General features: G+C 37.5%; 1 protein-coding gene across 5 annotated transcripts in view; it reads left to right on the top strand.

Annotated features, from left to right (window-relative positions):
- Positions 1-20543, top strand: part of KCNMB2 (potassium calcium-activated channel subfamily M regulatory beta subunit 2) — a 293224-nt gene extending 272681 nt beyond the window's left edge. For all 5 annotated transcript variants that reach the window (XM_066347073.1, XM_066347071.1, XM_066347070.1 and 2 more), the window contains exons 3-5: positions 278-448; positions 3043-3238; positions 18721-20543. In XM_066347073.1, the coding sequence (XP_066203170.1) occupies positions 278-448; positions 3043-3238; positions 18721-19005 (652 nt within the window). In that variant the 3' untranslated portion in view covers positions 19006-20543. The remainder of the gene's footprint in view (positions 1-277; positions 449-3042; positions 3239-18720) is intronic.
- Positions 20544-21918: the final 1375 nt, after the last annotated feature.

Below are 21918 nucleotides of genomic sequence, written 5' to 3'. Positions count from 1 at the left end.
CAGCAAATGGCCAAATACAGTTGTTTCATGACAAAAGAGAATAGGAGGGCTTGGGCTACTTGTTTCAGCAAGTTTGGGGTTGGGGTGTGTGTATGGGTGGGTATGTTGGGAGGCAATGGGCACATGCTGGGATCTAACTGCACTCAAGCAAGTTTGGAGGGGGCTCCTCCTGGCCTCCCTGTGCTAGAATGCATGGGCAGTGACTTATTTCCACCCCTCTATGGGTATACTGATTAACTGTGAATCTCATATAAGACTCTATTATTTTCCATCTCAGAAATTTTTACCAAAAAATCAGGGACCACGACCTCTTGGACAAAAGGAAAACTGTCACAGCACTGAAAGCAGGAGAGGACCGGGCCATTCTCCTGGGACTGGCCATGATGGTGTGCTCCATCATGATGTACTTTCTGCTGGGAATCACACTCCTGCGCTCATACATGCAGAGGTAACACCATTGGGTGGTTGGGATGCTTGTCTTTTGTTTTCCTCCTTCTCCCTCCTCCATAGATTATTAACTCCTCTTCCTCCCCTTCTTTTCTAATAAGAACTTTTTAAGCAGTGTTTGGCACATAATATGTTGCAATAACTTTGTATAATAACAATGATAAAATATCTCCATGTATAAACTCCTCTGTGTGCCAGGAACTTTCCATATATTACTTGTTTAATTCTCAGAACTATTCTACAAGATAAGTACAAATGTACTCATTATAAAAATGGCAAAACTGGGGCTGAAGATAGAAATAATTTGCCCAATGTCACACATCTCTAGTATAAGGTAGAGCCAAGGGTCAACCCACATCCCAATCATTCTAGGGCCCTGCTCTTGCCTCTTCACACCTCTGTTTATTCTCCACCCTCATTCACTTTCCATCCCGTCCCCCTTCTCCATCCCACACATCAGTGGTTCTCAACATTTAAACTTCCTGAGAAACTTTGAAAAATACTGGTGCTTGATCCCTACCACCATCTTCCCAGAAGTCAGATTTAATTGGTCTAGAGCAGAAACCAGTCAACAGTATCCTTTAAATTTCCCCAGGTGACTCTATAATATGCTGTCAAGGCTGAGAAACACGGCTATGCCCCAACTTGAAAAGAATTACAGATTTTGAAGACTTTTGGTTTTAATATTTTCCCGTGGTTTACTGAACAGATAGGGAGGCAGCTGCATCCTGAGAGTTTATGTGAATTTCCCTGTGAGTAAGCCACAGCACCCCTACCTAACTCTGCCCATAAATTAGACACTTTGAGCACAGGAGAGCCCAGCATTGCTCTAACTAATAGGGAAAGTCTCACATCGTTTCGCTTAAAGAGATAACAGCCTTTCAAATGAAAAACTGTAGTTTCAATCCAAAAAAGAATCAAACTATTTTGTGGCATTCAGTTCTCCACCTAAATTAATACTTCCACTTTAGAAGCAAACTCTAGCTGAAATACAGTAATTTGCTCAAATTAAGGCATCTTCTTTTCCATCTGTGGCTTCTGGGCTGTTTCTTGGATGCCTTCATCTGTCTCCTCAATGAAAGTGCTGATTCCTCAGGCCTCAGTGTTCAGTGATTCCAAAACCACTTGCAGATCCCCACATCTGCTCAGAACCAGCTAAGGCTTTTTCCTCCTTGGATAAGCAAACACTGACCACCCATGGTCTCAGAAAATATAATTTGCCCCACCAGGGGGGGTGAGGGCTACAATGCTGCCTCTGGCATAAAACTGAACATGAAAAGAAGGGCCCTGTCAATGCACATCCAGCAAAAGGAAGGGATGTTAATCTACAAAGAAAAGATACTGTCTTCTGTTCACTGTGGTGAACTGGGTATGGCTTATAGCCAGAAGCAAAATATTGATTGTTGGTGTGTTATTTCCTAATGACAAATGTTACCTTGATTATAAAATTTTAAATATTTTAGAATAAAAAGCTGATGACCAGCTGGAAGATTTTTTTCTCTTTTATCTTTTTAACTGAGAGGTCCGAGGACATGGACATGAACCCAGTATTCAGCCTCAAAGGTCCTTTTTTTCCACTGTGCTCACAGGAGGCAGCACCACGGAACCAGCCTGGGCCCTGGAGAAATCCAGCATTGGGTGGAATGACAATTTCCATCACTTGCTAGCTGTGTTACTTGATGTCTCTGACCTTCAGTTCAATCTCCTCTAAAGGGAATTAATACCCAACTTGTAGGGCTGTTGGGAGGACAAGAGAAGATAATGTACATAAAGCAATAATTAGGATTACAAATGATGCACAATTGCTCTTGGTATAATCGAAGAGTGGAGTTATCTTTTCTCTATTAGAAAGACTTTAAAGATAATACACTGCTCACAAATATTAGGGAATCGGGGAACGTGCAGATACTCCAGTGCTTTTAGCCTTTTGTATAGTGCATTTTCACCAATGAAATAAAAGTTGGTTTTGCATCTCATTTGCATAATTGAACTTTCTCTGACTTGTTTGCTTTTCTGATGTTCTTGTTTAACAAAAAAAAAAATCAAATGCTTCTTTTTTTTATCGCTTCATATTCACTTTGAAATATCCCCTAATTTTTGTGAACAGTATATATCCCTCTCTTTCCATCTGTCAGGTTGGACCCCAAGTCCCTCCACTCTTTTGTCATTTCCCTTCCTCTTCTCCCTTATACATTTTCTGCCGACAAACTGGGCAGACACTGATGAGGGGAACTGGGGTATGTCAGGAAACTGCTTACAAGGTAGAAACACAAGATGAGTGCGGGTTGTGGTGTAATAAGACACTTTATGCTTATCAGTGAATTTGACATAAGGAAAGAAATAAATCAAGCATTTGAAAATATTATACTATAACCAATGGTAGCCATTGAAAGAGCTCTCAGGTGACAGTTAAAGTCTACATTTGTATCATGGTTTGCCTGAAGCTGCTTTATTCAGAGGCATAAATTTGAACAAATAGTTGTATTGTAGATTTGGATGAGATTTTTCAGGCAAAGGCAATACAATTCGCTTGAATTACGCCTTCCTTGCTGTGAGCTCTTTGGCCCTGTGTTTACTCCTGCCGTCTCTCCATAGCGTGTGGACCGAAGAGTCACAGTGCACCTTGCTGAATGCATCTATTACGGAAACATTTAATTGCTCGTTCAGCTGTGGCCCGGACTGCTGGAAACTTTCTCAGTACCCCTGCCTTCAGGTGTACGTGAACCTGACTTCTTCAGGTGAAAAGTTCCTTCTCTACCACACCGAAGAGACGATGAAAATCAATCAGAAGGTAAGCCTCCTGCAGAGCTCCCATGCCCAGCTCATCTCTCTCTCTCTCTGAAGTTCCCCTGTGCCAGCATTTCAAAGGAAAAATGCCAGCAGGAAGCAGGCCCTGCCTCATCTCTACACAGAACTCACTATTTGACTCTGGCTGTGGAAATAGTTATTGTCTGTATGTGAAGTTGTGGACAGATCTTTCCCCCATTTTGTGGCAGTGCAGATCTACCCTGTATGTCCAGTTAGAAGAGTAATCATGTCCTCATTTATGTACAGATGTTCTGAGTCTATCAGAGTAAATGCATATCTTAGAGTTGTACAAGCCAAAAACCAGATATTTGTCCTATGCCTGGGAGCCGTGAGGTAAAGCTATATTTTGCTTTTCCACAGTCATTGTCACTTAATCCTGTGGTCTTGGGGATGTAATTTAATAGTTCTGAGCCTCAGCCTCCTTTTCTCTGAAAAGGTCAAAACAATGGCTGTCTTTCAAGGTCATTGTGAGGATTAGAGCAGAGAATGTGAGGTCCGAGCAGAGCATTGTGCCCAATACAAGGGAGGCTTTCAATCCTTGGTCACAGTGTGTACGCTTGTGTGTCTTCCTCCATACATATTACGTCCATAGAAGCTGGATTTTTCAGCACTGATGTATATAGATGATAGATAGATGATAGATAGATAGATAGATAGATAGATAGATGATAGATAGATAGATAGATAGATAGATAGATAGATAGATAGATAGATATTCAGATTCATGCAGTGGGTGTTCAATAAATGTTATTGTATTAAAGCCACACATAAAATTGGCAGATATGAGGTCTGGAATGATCAGTGCCAGCAGAATCAACCTGTCATTATCAGTTTTTGTTTGTTTTTTTGTTTTGTTTTTATAGAGACAGAGAGAGAGTCAGAGAGAGGGATAGACAGGGACAGACAGACAGGAATGGAGAAATGAGAAGCATCAATCATTAGTTTCTCGTTGCGCATTGCAACACCTTAGTTGTTCATTGATTGCTTTCTCATGTGTGCCTTGACTGCAAGCCTTCAGCAGACCAAGTGACCCCTTGCTTAAGCCAGCGACCTTGGGTCTAAGCTGGTGAGCTTTGCTCAAACGAAATGAGCCTGCACTCAAGCTGGCAACCCTGGGGTCTCGAACCTGGGTCCTCGGCATCCCAGTCCGACACTCTATCCTCTGCGCCACCGCCTGGTTAGGCTCATTATCAGTTTTAAGTTATTTAGTTTTGGATTTATGGGAGCTATTTCAATGGCCAGAGTACTCTTATATGCCAAAACAGCTTGATACCACTCCAATAGGCTAAGTGGTCCTCATTACCCAGATGCAACCGTCACAAATGCTAGCCTTTCTTATAAAAACTCTTCATTATAACTATCAGCATTTAAATGACATAGATTGTATACATTGAAAAAAATGCAGTAGCATTGAAGTTTGATACTATAATATAGACTTTATTTGGGGATATTTTGACACAAAGTAAGAGAACCCACCCTTCATTTTCATTGCAATCACTTAAAAGAATTCTTGCAATTATCTCTGAGGATTCAACATAATGAATATTTTAGAAATGTCATTTGAAAATGTCTGCTCTGATTTTCTTTCTTTGTGACAGCCACAAACAATACCAGTCCTCACGCTGTTCTGCAAATCTATAAAGCTCCTCTCCCACAAAACATGTGTTTTTCAAGATATTCCCTCAAGTCAGATTTTTAAATCAAAGCTGACCTGTAACAGCGAATGCCTATAAAACTTACAAATCTTCATGGAATTGGAAATTAGCCAAAGTCGAATAAGCATCAAAAAGTGGGACATATTTTCATTTCCTCATTTTGATATTTTATCACTACAGCCCTGTGAATGCATAAACAGGACTATAAACAGGAATTGGACCTACCATAGATAGTCTCAGTTAAAAATTTAGGGCCAGTTTCTTGTCTGCTGTCAGCAAATAGTAGGTCATCTTTTGGTTTATTTGCCCCATTATCTTGTTTTTAACTGTGAACTATAACACACATACAGAAACATGCAAGAAATGGAAGAATACAGCTCAAGCATTTATTACAGCGATCTCTCTGTAATACCATGAGGGAAAAGAAATAAAACATTTCCTGCACCACAAAATCACCCTTCATGCCTTCTCCCAATAACTATAGGCTCTGCCCCCTGCCAAAGGTAACACACTTCCTAATATAATGTCAATTACTTTCTTATTTTTCTTTGTAGTTTTATCACCTAAGCATATATGCCTAAACATTGTATTTAAGTTTTGCCTTGTTTTTAAATATTGTGTAAATGAAATCATACAGAATATTTTTCTTTGTGTCTGCCTCCTTTCACGCAACACTGTGTTTGTTAGAGTCACTCCATTGGTGGTAGTCCATTCATTGTTATTAATGTATTATATCTCATGATATAAACATGCCAATTTATTTACTCATTCTATAGTTGATGGACATTTTGAGTTTTCTACAGTTTGGGACCATTATAAATAATTCCCTTGCTGCAGGCCACACATTTCTATCAGGTATAAACCTAGAAATGGCATATCTATATCATAGATCTAGTTACTATCTCTTAGTTTTTCCAAAGTACCTTCACCAATATATACTTTCACCAACCCTGTGGGTATAAGAATTTTTATTGCTCTAAATCCTCACCAATACTTGGTATCACCTGTAATTTTAATTTTAGCTAATATGGCAATATTTGGGGGAATATTCTCATAACTAATGTTGTCAAGTGCATTTTCACTTACTTACTGGCAATTTGGAAATCCTCTTTTGTACAATGTCTATTCAAGTCCCTTGTCCATTTTACTATTGGATTCTTATTTATATTCATTCCAGGAATTCTTTTTTTAAATTGTGTGTCTCTGTGTATGTGTGTGTGTGTGTGTATTTTTCTGAAATGAGAAGTGGGAAGGCAGTGAGACAGACTCCCACCTGCACCCGACCAGGATCCACCTGGCATGTCCACTAGGGGGCAATGTTCTTCCCATCTGAGGCATTGCTCTGTCGCAACCGGGGCCATTCTAGTACCTGAGGTGAAGGCCATGGAGCCATCCTCAGCACCCAGGCCAACTTTGCTCCAATGGAGCCTTGGCTGCTACAGGGGAAGAGAGAGATAGAGAGAAAGGAGAGGGAGAAGGGTGTAGAAGCAGATGGGCGCTTCTCCTGTGTGCTCTGGCTGAGAATCAAACCTGGGACATCCACACGCCAGGCTGATGCTCTATCACTAAGCCAACTGGCCAGGGCCATTCTAGAAATTCTTTAAATTTAGATATAAACCTCCACTGGTTATATGTCTGTCAAATATCTTCTCCAATTACGTGGCCTTCTCATTGTATTAATGATGTCTTTGAATGAAAGTTTATAATTCAATACAGCCAAATGTTATGTTTTATTAGTGTTTTTTTTTCTTGTCCTGTACGAAATCTTTACCTACCCTGACGACATGAAGTTATTCTCCTAAATGATCTCCTAGAAGCATATTGTTTCTCTTTTCACATTTAGAGTACAATCAGCCTGAAACTGATATTTCTGTGGGAGTCAGGATTTTATATGAGCATCCGTATGCCCAAGTCCATTTATGAGAAGACCAACCTTTCCTTACCCAAGTATTTTTATAATCCCATTTCCCTTTCTATTTTCTTGGAAGTTACCTGTTCTGTTGCTATTATTTAAGTGTTTAGCCTAGAAGTTACAATTTGCAATCTTGACTAATCAAAAACATTAATCATTTTAACTCTATTTATTCTCTTCCCAACTCATATATTATCATTTTTCTATATATACCTTAAGCTTATATAGATATTATTATTTTATATATAGTAGATATTAATTTACACATGTCCCCATGATTTTCCATTTTCATTGTTCTCATTCCTTTTTTTATATCTGCTCTTCCATCAGAGGTCATGTTGCTACTGCCTGAAGAACACTCTTTAACAAGTATTAAATAATATCTGCTGTAAAGAATTATCTCAGCTTTCATTTGTTTGAAAATATTATTTCATTTTCATTCTTAAAGGATACATTCACTGAGTATAAAATTCTAAGTTTTCTGTTATTTTGTTTCTTTACATTAAAAACATTTTATTGTCTTCTGGTAAGCATTTTTACCATTTAGAAATCAGCTTTAACCTAATTGCTGCTTCTTTGAAGGTAATCTTGATCTAGTTTAAGAATTTTTTGTTTGATTCATAGTTTAATTATTATGTACCAAATTGTACATTTATTTTTATTTAGCCTGTTTAGTGTTCCCAGGGATTCTCTCCTAGTACCTTGATGTTCCTTGTCAATTTTAGATAGTTCTCAGTCATTATCATATCCAATACTGTCTTTGCTCTCAGTGTCTCCATTTCTCATCCTTGGACTCTAAGCTGGACATGGTAGGTTTTCTCATTGTATCCCCTGTGTGTCTTATTCTCATTTTTTTATTTTCCCTCTTTTTGTCTCTGTGCTTTATTCTGGATATTGACCTATCTTCTAATTCACAATTATTTTCTCAGTTCTGATAAATCTACTGTTATACCCATCCTTTGAGTTCCTAATTTCTCTTAGTGTAATTTTTATTTCTAAAACATCCATTTGTACATTATTTTATAATTTTTAGTTTTCTGCAATATTCTAATTCTTATCTTTTATATAAACATTTTTTTAAAGATTTTATTTATTCATTATAGAGAGGGGAGAGAGAGAGAGAGAGAAGGGGGAGGAGCAGGAAGCATCAATTCCCATATGTGCCTTGACCAGGCAAGCCCAGGGTTTTGAACCGGTAACCTCAGCGTTTCCAGGTTAACACTTTATCCACTGTGCCACCACAGGTCAGGCCCTAATTCTTATCTTTTAAATCCTTCAACTAAAAAGTAAAATTGTAGTTATTTTAAAGTTTACTGTGATGACTTAAATATCTGAAGCCCTTATGTGCCTATTTTATTTTTTCTATCTTTTATTTTTTTCATGTTGTATAATGTCTGGTTAATTTTTATTAGGTTCCAGATATCATATTTGCAAAATTAAGCATAAAAATAATTTTAAGCCTAGGGTGATGTCATATTTTTCAAAACTTATTACCATTTGCTTCTGCCAGGCCCCTGAGTGCATTAGCCATTTATGATCGCCTCATTCTGACTTCATACATTGAGATATTGAAGTCTGAACTGAAGTCCCTGAGAGGATCTGTTTACTTCAGGTTTGCCATTACTCCTATGCTGCAGCCCTTAAGAGCCCCAATATGAAGTAAATGGGGGGGTCATCAGGACCCCACTTGATAGCACCTAGCCCTGCAAGGCTTTCAAAAATACCATTCAGCCTTCTAGGCTCTCAGCACCTTCTGAAGTCAGCAGATGCTCCCAGGACAAACGTGACACCAAACATTGGCTCACCTTTGTGGCGTGGTCGTTCTTCATTCTCTGGATAGCTGTCCTCTGCTCATAATCAGAAATATACACATTGAAAATATAGTTATCTGCATGTCAGAAGGCCATTGAACTGTGATCTTAATCCAGCATGAGAAATAGTCAAGATATTCTTGGGGGGGAGATTAAAACACTCTCAGTGTGGATCTCCCCTTCATAATGCCCTCCCCCAAGCTCACCAAAAATAATAGCCTTCCCCATAGTCACTGAAAAAATGGGCATAGTTTTATATATTAAGATATCTAAGGCACTACTGACAATGTTTGACTTGAGACAACAGGAGGCAAGGACTATCAATCAAGCCATCTGTCTACATCTGTATAGAAAACATCCAAAAGGATTTTATTTTTAAATTTTTACACTCACTATATATTCCTGTTCTTTAGCCTGTAAATACCGTGCCAGCCTCTTGTCAACATTAGAGCTAAAGCTGCTTAAGCTGATAAGCTGGCGGGCTCAGTGGAGCAATTGCCTGACTAGCCATCTCTGGGAGCTGCAAGCAGGCTCAGGGGCCCCTGCCTTGCCCGGTCACAGTTCTCACTAGAGTCATAGACAGTGGCTAAGTATCAATTCACTATGGTTGTTGAATTCCTCAATGCTGATCTCCTTTCGGAGTTTAAAACTTGTCCACCCACCAGGGCTTCTTCAATCATACCCATCTGGTTTGAGAGTGAATTTACAATGAATTTTGGTACAAAACAAGAAAATATGTGCATTTTTTGGTATGTGGTACAATGCCATATATGTGGTATTTTATTTATAACTGTCATGGGGAAGATGGCTTTTTTTGGATGGAGTATAGGTTTTTCAAAATAGCAAGTTATTTACAACTCCAGACTCAGTATCAGCCCTCATTTTGTCACACATTCTGAAGACTTCTGAGTTCAATCCTGAGAACATGACTATCTAGAACAGAGTTTCTCAATCTCAACACTACTGACATCCAGGTGGAATAAATCTTTGTTTTCTGTAAAGGTGGATGGGGCCTGTTCTGTACATTGTAGGGTGTTTAGCATTCTCCCCAGCCTCTACCCACTAGATGCCTAGCATCTTTCTCCCTCCAGCTATGACAACTAAAAATGTCACCAGACACAAACCAGTGTTCTAGATTTTATTTAGCTTTGTGCTTGGATGTGGTGAGAGCACGAAATCCTGAGCAAAGCTTGTGCTCATTGAGTTCCTCTGCACAGCGTTGGTAGGGTTAGAGGATAGGGAAGAAAATAAAGTGGAGTTGAGAATCTAAATGGAAAATAGCAGGGACCCAACATTTGTAACTGTCTACTATGAACTATGTGCCCAGCACTATGCTAATAACTTAATAAAAATTATCTCACTTTGCCCTGGCCAGAGAGCTTGGTTGGTTAGAGCATCATCCAGAAGAGCAGAGGTTATTAGTTCAATCCTCAGTCAGGGCACATATAAGAACAGGTTGATGTTCTTGTCTCTCCCCCCCGCCCCGCCTCCTCTTTCTCTAAAATCAATAAAATAAACATTAAAAGAAATTTTTTAAATTATCTGACTTAATCCTGACTAAATAGCCAGGTAATAGCAGCCAGACTTTGTCAAAAGCTGAAAATGTGTCAGGCACAGTATAGTAAAATAAATATTTTACATGAACTCATTTATTTAATTATACCAGAAATCTCCAGTACTAGGCACCACTGTTATCTCCACTTCACAATAATGAAGCTGAGCTAAGAAAATGAAATAATCTTCCCAAAGACACACATTCACTAACCAGGTCTGAATTAAAAATCTAAGTCTCTTTACCTCATCATCGTGCTATCTCTGGAAGAGAAAAACATCATAGCATTTTCTTGAGAAAAGAAAGATAAGAGCTCTGAAAAATCTTAATTCCATGAAATATTTATTCTTTGGATGGTATATTTCAGTGTGCAGCTGAGAATCCATGACATTCCATCATATTCCAATAGGTACCTAGGATCGAGTTAAAGGCCATAAGCAAAGAATTGAATTATCTGTGATCCATAGGGAAGGTCAAGGGTGTATATTTAGTACCAGTTTACACAGGGAGAATATTAAACAGATAGACATGCTCCCTGAAAAGGAGGGAAAAAACCTGCCTGGGAATTTGACACATGACACCTTCATAATTAACATCTTAACTTTAGGGATATTTATTAAACATGTGCTGAAACTACAATGGACTATGGATTCAGAATTGCTTTGCCGATTGATGATGTTTAGTCCCTGCACACCAAAACTGAATTCTAGAACAGCTAAGGGCAAATTTATGCATAAAGGAAAAGAGAAATGTGCCTGAAAGAAGCTCTTACTGAGCATCAAGAACAGAAGCAGGGAGAAGGAGCCGACTTCTTTCCCATTTCCAGGAAAGAGGACCAAGGTGAAAAGCAAGGTGGATTAAATATCTGACTTTCTCCGGGCCTGAGGACGTCATGAGCCGGACAGCTCTGTGAATGAAACTCCTCTGGGTATTGGCTAATCCCAAGGCTCCATGCGGCTTCTATTTCATTAGTGGATTTCCTAGGTCTTTTAAGTGTCTACTCCAAAGCAAGCTGAAATGCCGTAATAAATGTGAATGTTCTGGAAGACACAAAAAGAAAAACCTCTCTCAGGAGGACCTTGTTCAATACTGAAAGAAACCGTAGTACATAGCAGAGTGTGAATACTGTTTTCCTTTCATGTACCAAACATTTCTAACAGTACTGCTTGCCAAAATCAAGCAGACACTAGCAGTGCAGACTACACAGGAGGAAACTAAATTATGTGGGATTCACGTCATTATAGAGTAGGAAGTCTCAAAAGGCAAAGAACGTAGCACCCCAATTTACCTCTCAGCACCTCTGTCCATCACTCATAGTCAAAGAGCTCAAAAGCATGGAATACAGTTAGGGGCACAGTAGCCCAAGGCTGCCAGCCGGTGCCCTCTGTATTCTCTGAATATAAGGATGATGCTTCCTTCTCTGGTACAGAGCCTGACACATTGTCCACACTTAATAGACACATGCACAATAGTTATTGTTTGAGGACACTATAAATGTTCCACCTGACTTGGGAACCAAGAATATTTACATTTCACATGAGCAATGTTTTTATTTATTTATTTATTTATTTATTTATTTATTTATTTATTTATTTATTGTGTCTGTGTGTGTGTGTGTGTGTGTGTGTGTGTGTGTGTGTGTGTTTATCTCATAGGCATTGTGAACTAGAATATTCTGGCTGCTAAAGCGTTCTGAGAGCACATGTGTGGCCCACCTCTGTGAATGGGTCCAATCTTTACTGAAAGTCTGTGTAGCCTCATTCCTGGTGCCATTCCATCACCCCCCGCCCCTTGTTCTGTATCTTTTTCCATTTTCTCTCTAATTGAGCTATCTTACATTGCTTATGTTTTGGATGCCTGTGACTAGCACACTACCTAGCACATTGGAGATGATAATTGTGATGGATTTTATTAAATGTATAACCCCTTTCTGAAATAAGACACCCTCCTTTATACAAAAGAGCAATCCCTTCTCCGAAAGTGACCCTGAGAATCAGTAGCTCCCTTCCTACCATCGTAAGTAAAAGGCGGCTGACCAGTGCGTCTGCGCTCCCTGCCGGACAACCCCTGTGCCCTCCCTCCACTCTTCCCCACACCTTTTCTTTTCAGGTGAAGGCCTGTCATTTCTGGCTACTCACAGGCCTACAAAGCATGTCTAAGCAAAGACCAAGAGGTAGTTTCTCAAAACTTCTGTCTCTCCTGAAAATAAAAGTAAATCTATTGATGTAAAAGATTCTGGAAGTGAGCCTGAGAGAAAAAAAATTCAGTGACTTTCCAAAGAATTGGGGAGAAGAATCAACTGCCGGATCTTCATTGCCCCAGAAGGCCCAGGACAGTCAGGAGAAGGCGACGGGACCCTCGTGTCCTCAGCTGGAAGAGGAATGGTCATGTCATGGGGCCACCTCGGTGGTTTTCAATACTGCTGAGAATTTAAGGGATTTGGAAAAGCAGAAAGGTTTATTAACAAAATTCAGGATTAAGAAGATAGATGTAAGTCTAAATCTTCTGCCCAATGCCTGTCTCAGAGGTTTCCTAGGTTTATATATTCATATGTTAAGGCACAAAAGAATGACCTATTGCCATGGTAAAAAATATATATATATAATAATAAGAAGAAGAAGAAGAAAATATAACATTTTTTATTAATTTTAATGCAGTGACATTGATAAATCAGGCTACATGTGTTCAGAGAAAACATCTCCAGGTTATTTTGACATTTGATTATGTTGCATACCCCTCACCCAAAGTCAAATTGTATTCTGACACCTTCTATCTGGTTTTCTTTGTGCCCCTCCCCCCACCCTTCCCTCTCCCCCCTGCCCCAGTAACCACCACACTCTTGTCCATGTCACTGAGTCTCATTTTTATGTCCCATCTATTTATGGAATCATATAGTTCTTAGTCTTTTCTGATTTACTTATTTCACTCAGTATAATGTTATCAAGGTCCATCCATGTTGTTATAAATGATCCGATGTCATCATTTCTTATGGCTGAGTAGTATTCCATAGTATATATGTACCAAAGCTTTTTAATCCACTCATCCACTGATGGACACTGGGGCTGTTTCCAGATCTTTGCTATTGTGAACAATGCTGCCATAAACATGGGGTACATTTCTCCTTTTGAAACGGTGCTATGGTGTTCTTAGGGTATATTCCTAAAAGTGAGATAGCTGGGTCAAAAGGCAGTTTTATTTTTAATTTTTTGAGGAATCTCCATACTGTTTTCCACAGTGGCTGTACAAGTTTGCATTCCCACCAGCAGTGTAGGAGGGTTCCCTTTTCTCCACATCCTTGCCAGCACTTATTCTGTGTTGTTTTGTTGATGAGCGCCATTCTGACCGATGTGAGGTGATATCTTATTGTGGTTTTAATTTGCATTTCTCTAATGATTAGTGATGTTGAGCATTTTTTCATATGCCTATTGGCCATCTGTATGTCCTCTTTGGAGAAGTGTCTATTCATTTCTTTTGCTCATTTTTTGACTGGATTTTTTGTCTTCCTGGTGTTCAGTTTTACAAGTTCTTTATAAATTTTGGTTATTAACCCCTTATCAGACGTATTGTCAAATATGTTCTCCCATTAAATAGTTTGTCTTTTTATTCTATTCTTATTGTCTTTAGCTGTGCAAAAGCTTTTTAGTTTGATATAGTCTCATTTGTTTATCCTGTCTTTTATTTCACTTGCCTGTGGAGATAGATTGGCAAATATATTACTGTGAGATATGTCAGAGAGCTTATTGCCTAGGTTTTCTTCTAAGATGCTTATGGTTTCATGGCTTACATTTAAGTCTTTTATCCATTTTGAGTTTATTTTTGTGAATGGTGTAAGTTGGTGGTCTAGTTTCATTTTTTTTTTTTGAAAAAATAACATTTTGATTAGTACTTATGTGTTGTGTGTAATATTATTATTCACATGTTGCTTTGTGTTATATGTCATGCAGAGCCTAAAAGTTTAAATCTTTCTTATCCCATTACCTCCCACTAAAAATATAAAATGATCTAAAAATGCCAGGATTTTTATCTTTCCAGTCTATATTACATTTTCCAGCCAAGTGTAGTTCACTTTGTAAATTTTCATTTGTTAAAATCCATTTTATGTAGTCTAAACCAATCACATCAAATTATCCTTCACACATATGATGAAATCATAAAATCACTAAATTTTCACCACTAATTCATACCAGCCTCAGAAACATATACATGGCTATAGTTTCAGCCACAGAAACAGAAGTCTAGAATTCAAATATATGATTCAGCATATTGTCAAATCTTCTGGGACACAACAGCAAGGAGTAGAAGACAAGAGCCATCAAACAGTACTGTTCCTGTGAAAACCATGTAACTAGTAGTTTTTCCCTGCTTAGAGTTTTCATAGTCTGTTATGTACACTTGGTTAAGGACTTTCGAAGATCATGTGGACAACTGTGATATCCCAATAAGAAAATGTTTCAGAAAATTTATTGAGGCTTTAAATAATTATCATTTAATTGTCACATAACCCCTGCCAGGAAGGCTTTATTAATCGCATTACATAAAGAAGTTGATTCTGAAAAGCCAAGTGACCAGATCTCCTAAATACAAGTCAGGAAAGGTAGGCTACATGATATGTTCATTATCACAACAGAGAACCCATCAAGAAGCAAAGCAAAGAAAAGATTGACACAGGGTAGAGTTTTCAGGGATCAGTATCAGACTTAGTGGAAGGCAGCTTATGTGTGTTAAAAGGTGGCAGGTAGCAAGGTTAGAAAAAACTAAAAACACATGGGCAAAGGAATCTTTTCTCCACTAGCAAAGTGAAGTTGCATTTATATCATATATGCCATGGGCACAGGATCCAAGTCCAGTCATATATGTAATATGCCCCCTCTGGCCAGTCCAAATGTGCACATTTGAGACCCTGCTCACTTGAAACTATAATAAGCAGCTTCTGTATTACAACCTTGCTAGATGGTATCAAAGGTAATTTATATCTCATTTAGAAGAAACTTACCTAGCATGAGAATTATCATTTGGTGAACAAATGTTTCTTGAAAAAAATTTAAAAACTATATCAATTCACAAGAACAAAAGAGGAGAAAAATGTCTATTTTTAATGGAATGCCAGTTTTATGAGATCATTTTAATAACTTAGTACTCTTAGCCACTGAATCTACTACGATAAGCTGTCTTGGCACAAAAATATACAGAAGAAGCCTGGTGCATTCATAATCTAAATTGGCTGTGTTTGAATTCAACCACAAATGGCTTATCTGTTATTTTTCTTTTTAATACTTTGCTTCAAAAAACATTTTAAAAAATTTAAAGGTATGATCTGAGTATCATTGAAGAAGGAAAAAATATATATTCCTTTACTGCCTTAAATCCTTTTGATCCAGAATGCATCCAGCTGGTAGAAAAGAGGCTTCATGGCAGAAAGGCAAGTTTTCATACTAAGTTATAACTCACCGAGAAACTGCTTTCTTGACCCTTTACTGTTGTGCTAGTCCCAGCTCTCTGCTGTACTCATATTTATGAGTGTACTCACATTTAGTCTTTGCTGATGAGATTCGAAGGGGTCAACCAACTCTTGTTATGAAAACATTACTTTAAGCCTGGTTTACAATAAAAGCTGGCATGCTCATCCTCCATTCTTAACTAATCGAAGCAGTTTCCTGTGTTTATAGTCAGAGAATCCAATAATTACAGCACAGCATACGAAGCAAAGTACCAGCATACCTACTAATAAAGTCAGAAGAAAGAGTGAGCCAAACATATCCCATTAGCAAAACTCACTCCATTTGTTTTATAGTTTCTTCCTATGAAATATATAAGTCCTAAATTGTTATACAATTCCAGGGGCCTACCCCAAAGCTCCCATCAATGTACATCAATATTCACCACCAGCCCACCTCATCTGAGTCTCTACATACAGTCATGTGTGTTGTGCACTGTACAACCCTAGGAGTGTCAGTCACATTGTAAAAGCCATAGATATGATTATGTATAATAACAACATAAGTTAGTAATAGCAGTAAAATGTGCCTTTTTATAAAATAAAATCAGTATTGTGTCCATTTTCACCAGAAAAATAACAGTCTTGAAGAGAGGGCATAGTTTTCTAAATTACACTAAGACACTATAGATTAGCAATGATCTTGTCACAAACCAATTTAATTCATATAAGTCAGTTCAATTAATTATTTAATAATTTGTATAACAAGAGACAGGAATTTTTTTACCCTATTGGGATACACCGTACCATAGAGAAGAGAAAGAGTTAAGCAAAGATTCATGAATATCCTAGAAAAGTGACTTAAATCACCTTTTCTCTAACTATATAAAAAGTTAGATTAATTGTTACATGAGTTTTGTCACTGCTCATTTACAGACCAAGAAGAGGGTCACAGGGATTTTATCTCCTCAGAGACTGCTTATTAGTAGAAAAATGTGTTCAAAAATATATTCAATAAATAATATTTTTAAAACTACAAAATTTATTAATTCTATCTGTATTTAGAGAAGAGAAAGAGAAGAAGAAAGGAGGAGAGGAAGAGGGGACAGAGGGGAAAATATAAAGGGAAGGGGGCAGGGAAGGAAAAGAGATACAAAGACAGAAATCAAAGGACATAAGTGTGTAGAAAGCAAGAAAGGAAAGACATATACAGTTGTCCCTTGCCATAGTATGGTTCACTTTCTGCGGTCTCTCTGTATCACAGATTTTTAAATTGTATATATCTAATTTTGTATCACCAATTTTTTGCTATATTATTGGATTTTGCAGTATATAGGTATTTTTACATATTTATTATTTTAATTATTTTGTGGTAAAATAAGCATTTTCTAGCCTAAGAGATTGAAGACAATGTACAAAATATGTAAGAATATTAATTAAAACATATTAAAAGAATTGTCAATCAAAATAAAATACATAGCATACAGCAGATAAGTAGACAAAGACTCACGTGTATAGAAAACGCAGCTATGGCAGTTTCCACTTGAGCTAGTTTGCCCATGTGAGACCATACAAGGCACACTATTAGCTGAAGCACTTGATGAAGTGGCGCCGTCAGAAGAGCTGTAATGCTCTTCTTGGCTGTGCAGTACATTCATCTCTTCGTCATCACCTTCATCGTCATCAGTACTGCACAGCTAATTCATCATCATCTTCATCATTCAAGTTATAGTATATTCACTGGTGAGTACCCATGTAGAATTTTATATATTGTTAAAATTACATAGGTTTGAGTGTAGAACGTGTTTAAGAGCATAGGAAGTGTTTATAAGAATGTGGGAAAGGTTAATAACAGCATGGGAAAGGTTTATAAGAGTGTGAGGAGGGTTTATAAAGCCTTAAAATATATATAAATAATAAAATAAATATAAGGTCATGACTTGGTGGATTTTCACCTATCACGGGGTTCTGGAACCTAACCCCCGCGATAGACAAAGGACCACTGTACAAGAAATATGGCAAGAAAGATATAAATGTGGAAGATACTATAAGTTCTCAGATGGGTGCTAGAGAAGAGTAAACTTGATTTGAGATTTGGTACTGTTTTAAATTTTCTAGGTTTATGAGAAAAAATTACTTCATTATGCTAACTGGCCATGAAACATTCATTATAGCTCTTCAGTATTTCTACACTTGACAATAATGTTCTTTGTCAGCAGTTTACCAGGGGCGTAAATGTCTTCTTGACCACAGTAGCTTGACAAAGGAGATTTAGCTGAATAAATTAAGCCAAGCCAAAAAAATAACAGAAACTATTGTATTTTCCCTGAGAGAACTGGTAGCTTTTGATTTTACGTGGACAGCTGTGGACAGTCAAAAAGCAGATAGGTTGACATTCTGATTCCGTGGAAAACTGTGTTCAATGGAGAGTAATTGAAACCCACTATGCTGGCCCTGGCTGGTTGGTTCAGTGGTAGAGCATTGGCCAGGGGTGTAGATGTCCCGGGTTTAATTCCCAGTCAGGGCACACAGGAGAAGCAACCATCTGCTTCTCTATCCCTACCCCTCCCACTTCTCCCTTTCTACCTTCCCCTTCCACAGCCACAGCTGGAGCACATCAACCCCAGGTGCTGAGAATGGCTCCCTAAAGCCTCCCCTCAGCTGCTAAAAATAGCTGGGTTGCGAGCATGGCCACAGATGGGCAGAGCATTGGCCCCAGCAGGGGGTTTCCCAGTGGATCCTGGTGGGGCACATGCAGAAGTCTGTCTCTCTATCTCCCCTCCTCTTTGGAAAAGAAGAGAAAAAAAGAAAAGACACTCATTATGCTTAGCAATGGCCAAAAGAGTCCACTGATGTTATCCAATATTTAAACTTATATGGGCGAGCTATCAAAGTACATCTCGGTTGGATACTGAAACATTGTTTTAATCAATGTGCGAGTTTCCAGTGTTTCTGGAAATACTGGTTTGAATATGAAAAGAAAAATCATCATGTTTATGTCACAGATCATTAAGTTGGCCTCAATACCCCACCCCCTCCTAGTACCAGACACAGACACACACACACAGTATCTTCTGGTAACCATTTATCTTCTTCCACAGTGCTCCTATATACCTAAGTGTGGAAAAAATTTTGAAGAATCCATGTCCCTGGTGAATGTTGTCATGGAAAACTTCAGGAAGTACCAACACTTTTCCTGCTATTCCGACCCAGAAGGAAACCAGAAGAGTGTCATTCTAACCAGACTTTACAGTTCCAATGTGCTGTTCCATTCACTCTTCTGGCCAACATGTATGATGGCAGGGGGCGTGGTAATTGTTGCCATGGTGAAACTCACACAGTACCTCTCCCTGCTCTGTGAGAGGATCCAACGGATTAATAGATAAAAGGAAAATGGATGAGATAATTTTCTTTAAAGCTCAAATACTGTTTTCTTTCATTCTTCACCAAAGAACCTTAAGTTTGTAATGTGCAGTCTGTTATGAGTTCCTTAATATATTCTTATACGTAGAGCAATAAGGCAAAAGCTGTTCTATATGCAAACATGATGTCTTTATTATTCAGGAGAAGAAATAACTGTTTTGGGTTCGTTAGTTGTTTTCATCATCTTGTTTTAATAATACTGGAACTAGTACTTCTTTCTCTAGTTCCAACAAAATCAGGCTCAGTTATTCATTTACAAAGAGGTTCGTGGAGTAATGTAGGCAATATCAATGTGATAATGTCTGCGTTCCGAGTTGTCAAATATCTTGAAGACATTTCTGTAATATTTTTGTTATTCTTTGTTTACTAAAGCTGCAGCCAAAAATATTTTTTTTCTTTTCTTACTCTAAACTGAGCCCCATAGCAAGTGAAGGGACCAGATTTCCTAACTAAAAGATATTAACCCATTTTCCTTGTATTTCTACCATATCACTGTACAGAAGGCAAGACACCCAGTCAGCTATTTTCCTTTTATTACTTTCTATTCATAACTTTAGATTTTTCTACCTGATTTCAAAGAAAAAACCAGAAAGCTGTTTTCATTAACCAATTCTATAGTATTTTCCTGTGATTTAAACAGAAAATGAACAGAACCCTTTTCCATGTGAGACCCTGCTACTGTGTGAGGGGATGACACAAGGACTTTCATTACATGTGAACTGACTGAATGTTGAGTAGATGCTTTATTATAATCCAGGAAAGTCAATGTTATTAAGTTATTTGTGTGAAAATCTTCATTCTATTCCAACTGAACTGTTAAATGGTAAAATTTGGATTCTACTTGCTGGTCAAGACTAGAGAACTTATTCCAATGGGTAAATCTATTGTGACAAATTAACATGCTGGAATATTGCTTTTTGGGAATTTATGTTTAAATTAATGAATGTGTAATCTCTCTCTTTCTAACATGTGTTCTCTGTTGGGATTTTAAAGCTATATGCACAGAATATTTGTCTCCTCTATATGTTTTATTTTTCTATTTATAATGGCCCTTTTTGTTGCTAGATTTTATACATAGATTAGACCATTTTTTCTTAACACACACTTGAACTGAATAACAGATTTAAAGAAAGCCTTTGTTCACATTGCCATTCACTTATTTTGTTTGGAGGGTAGGGGTGGGAATGAGGGATTGGTTTTAAACAAAAACATTCCATCTTTTATTTAACATAAATATCAAAAGACAAACATCATTTTCATCTATATTTAAATACTTTTTTGTAATGTAATTTTCTAGGTATTGCAAAATTTTACAAATCATGTCTGTGGAATGAATGGTGAAACTAATCTGATGAAGTGAAAGCATTCTGCAATATTGTAATTTATAGTTTGAGTTTTCATAAGCAAATAAATCCCTAGGGTATAATCAGGACTTCAAATGTGTAATTAAAATTTTTTAAAAATACATTGCATCAGCAAGATTTGAATACTTCTTGCATTTTAAGCTGACAAGACATGGTAGTCTAAACACTCATGATTCATTATATTTTAAACTTAGTTAAACAGTTTTTAAAGAAAGTTCCTTTGCAACACCCAAACACAAATATACAATAGTATGAATATTTGGAAAATATGATGGAAAACTCAATTCCTACTTCACCTTAAAACATAATTCTGAAGACAACAGAGAAAGGCCTTTGTGACTGTGGAGCCATAATTTGTCATCTTTAATGTTCTTTGAGCCTCCCTTCAAGGGATATGTGTGAAACACATGTAAATGAACTTTTAGATGAGTTATTTTTTTAATTTTCTCTGTATTTTAAATTAAAAATTCCCATCTGTGATAAAAAATGTTGAAATCTCAAAATAATGAGACACCAAAAAGAAGTTAAGTAGCATGTCAGGACAGCAGTCCACTAAGTTCCCTTTTCACACTAACATTTTATCCTGGGTGTATGGAAGGAAGAATGAATTCCATTCTCAAACCTCCATAGGACAGGCCTGAGTCTCAAATAGAATCTACACATATTGGTCTATAGGCTAAAAAACAGCCTCCCTATAGATACTCCCCAAAGTCACATATCTCTTCTTTAGAGTCCAAAACTTTATTTACACTTGCCAGAAGCAGAGCTGAGTCTCCACACATTCAACAAGGATGATTTCCTTCACAGAATAACTCTGCTTCCAAATCACTCTCATTATCCAATTGGCACATCCCATCTAAAACTTTATTGATTTCAGATTCCCTGTACTGCAATTATATTAAAACCCATAAAATGGTAAATATACCAATGACTGCTTGCAAATAGCTATTATAAAAAACATGATTCTGTAGAAAGCCACTAGTGAAACGCTGATTGATTGTAATGATAGTGTAAACAATCATAAAATACTCTGATACAGACTATATGACATTTAGGATTCCAGAATGTAACTCTTTTCTCATTGTTGTAAGTGACCAAAAAAAGTGATTATGCATGGCATTTATATAACAAATATTAGTTTCAATATGTCAAGCCATAAACATCTTACCATATTCCAGTGGGTGAAACATCTTGACACTTAAGTTATCTCATTCATGTTAACAGAAAGCTCTGTAGGACAGAAAAATAACATGAGCAACTGAATCAAATGAGTTAAAACAATAATTTTAAAGGAATGGTTTTATTCACAGGTGTAATTAAATTTCCTCCCCTCTCCTACCCAAAAGTTGAAATGAACAAAGTAAGGTAATTTTCATTGTCTTGGTAGAGAAGCAGAGGTCATTAAAGTTAACTGTTGTTCTTTCTCTTCTCAACTTCTAGTGTTCCCCTTTCCCCTTATAAAACAAATCAGTAAGAACAGTCTTAAAGTTCTGCAGTAATCTCTCCAATGTA

This window comes from Saccopteryx leptura, chromosome 8 (assembly GCF_036850995.1).
Source record: "Saccopteryx leptura isolate mSacLep1 chromosome 8, mSacLep1_pri_phased_curated, whole genome shotgun sequence".
NCBI classification, from domain to species: domain Eukaryota; kingdom Metazoa; phylum Chordata; class Mammalia; order Chiroptera; family Emballonuridae; genus Saccopteryx; species Saccopteryx leptura.
This window is presented reverse-complemented; position numbering and strand designations above follow the sequence as displayed.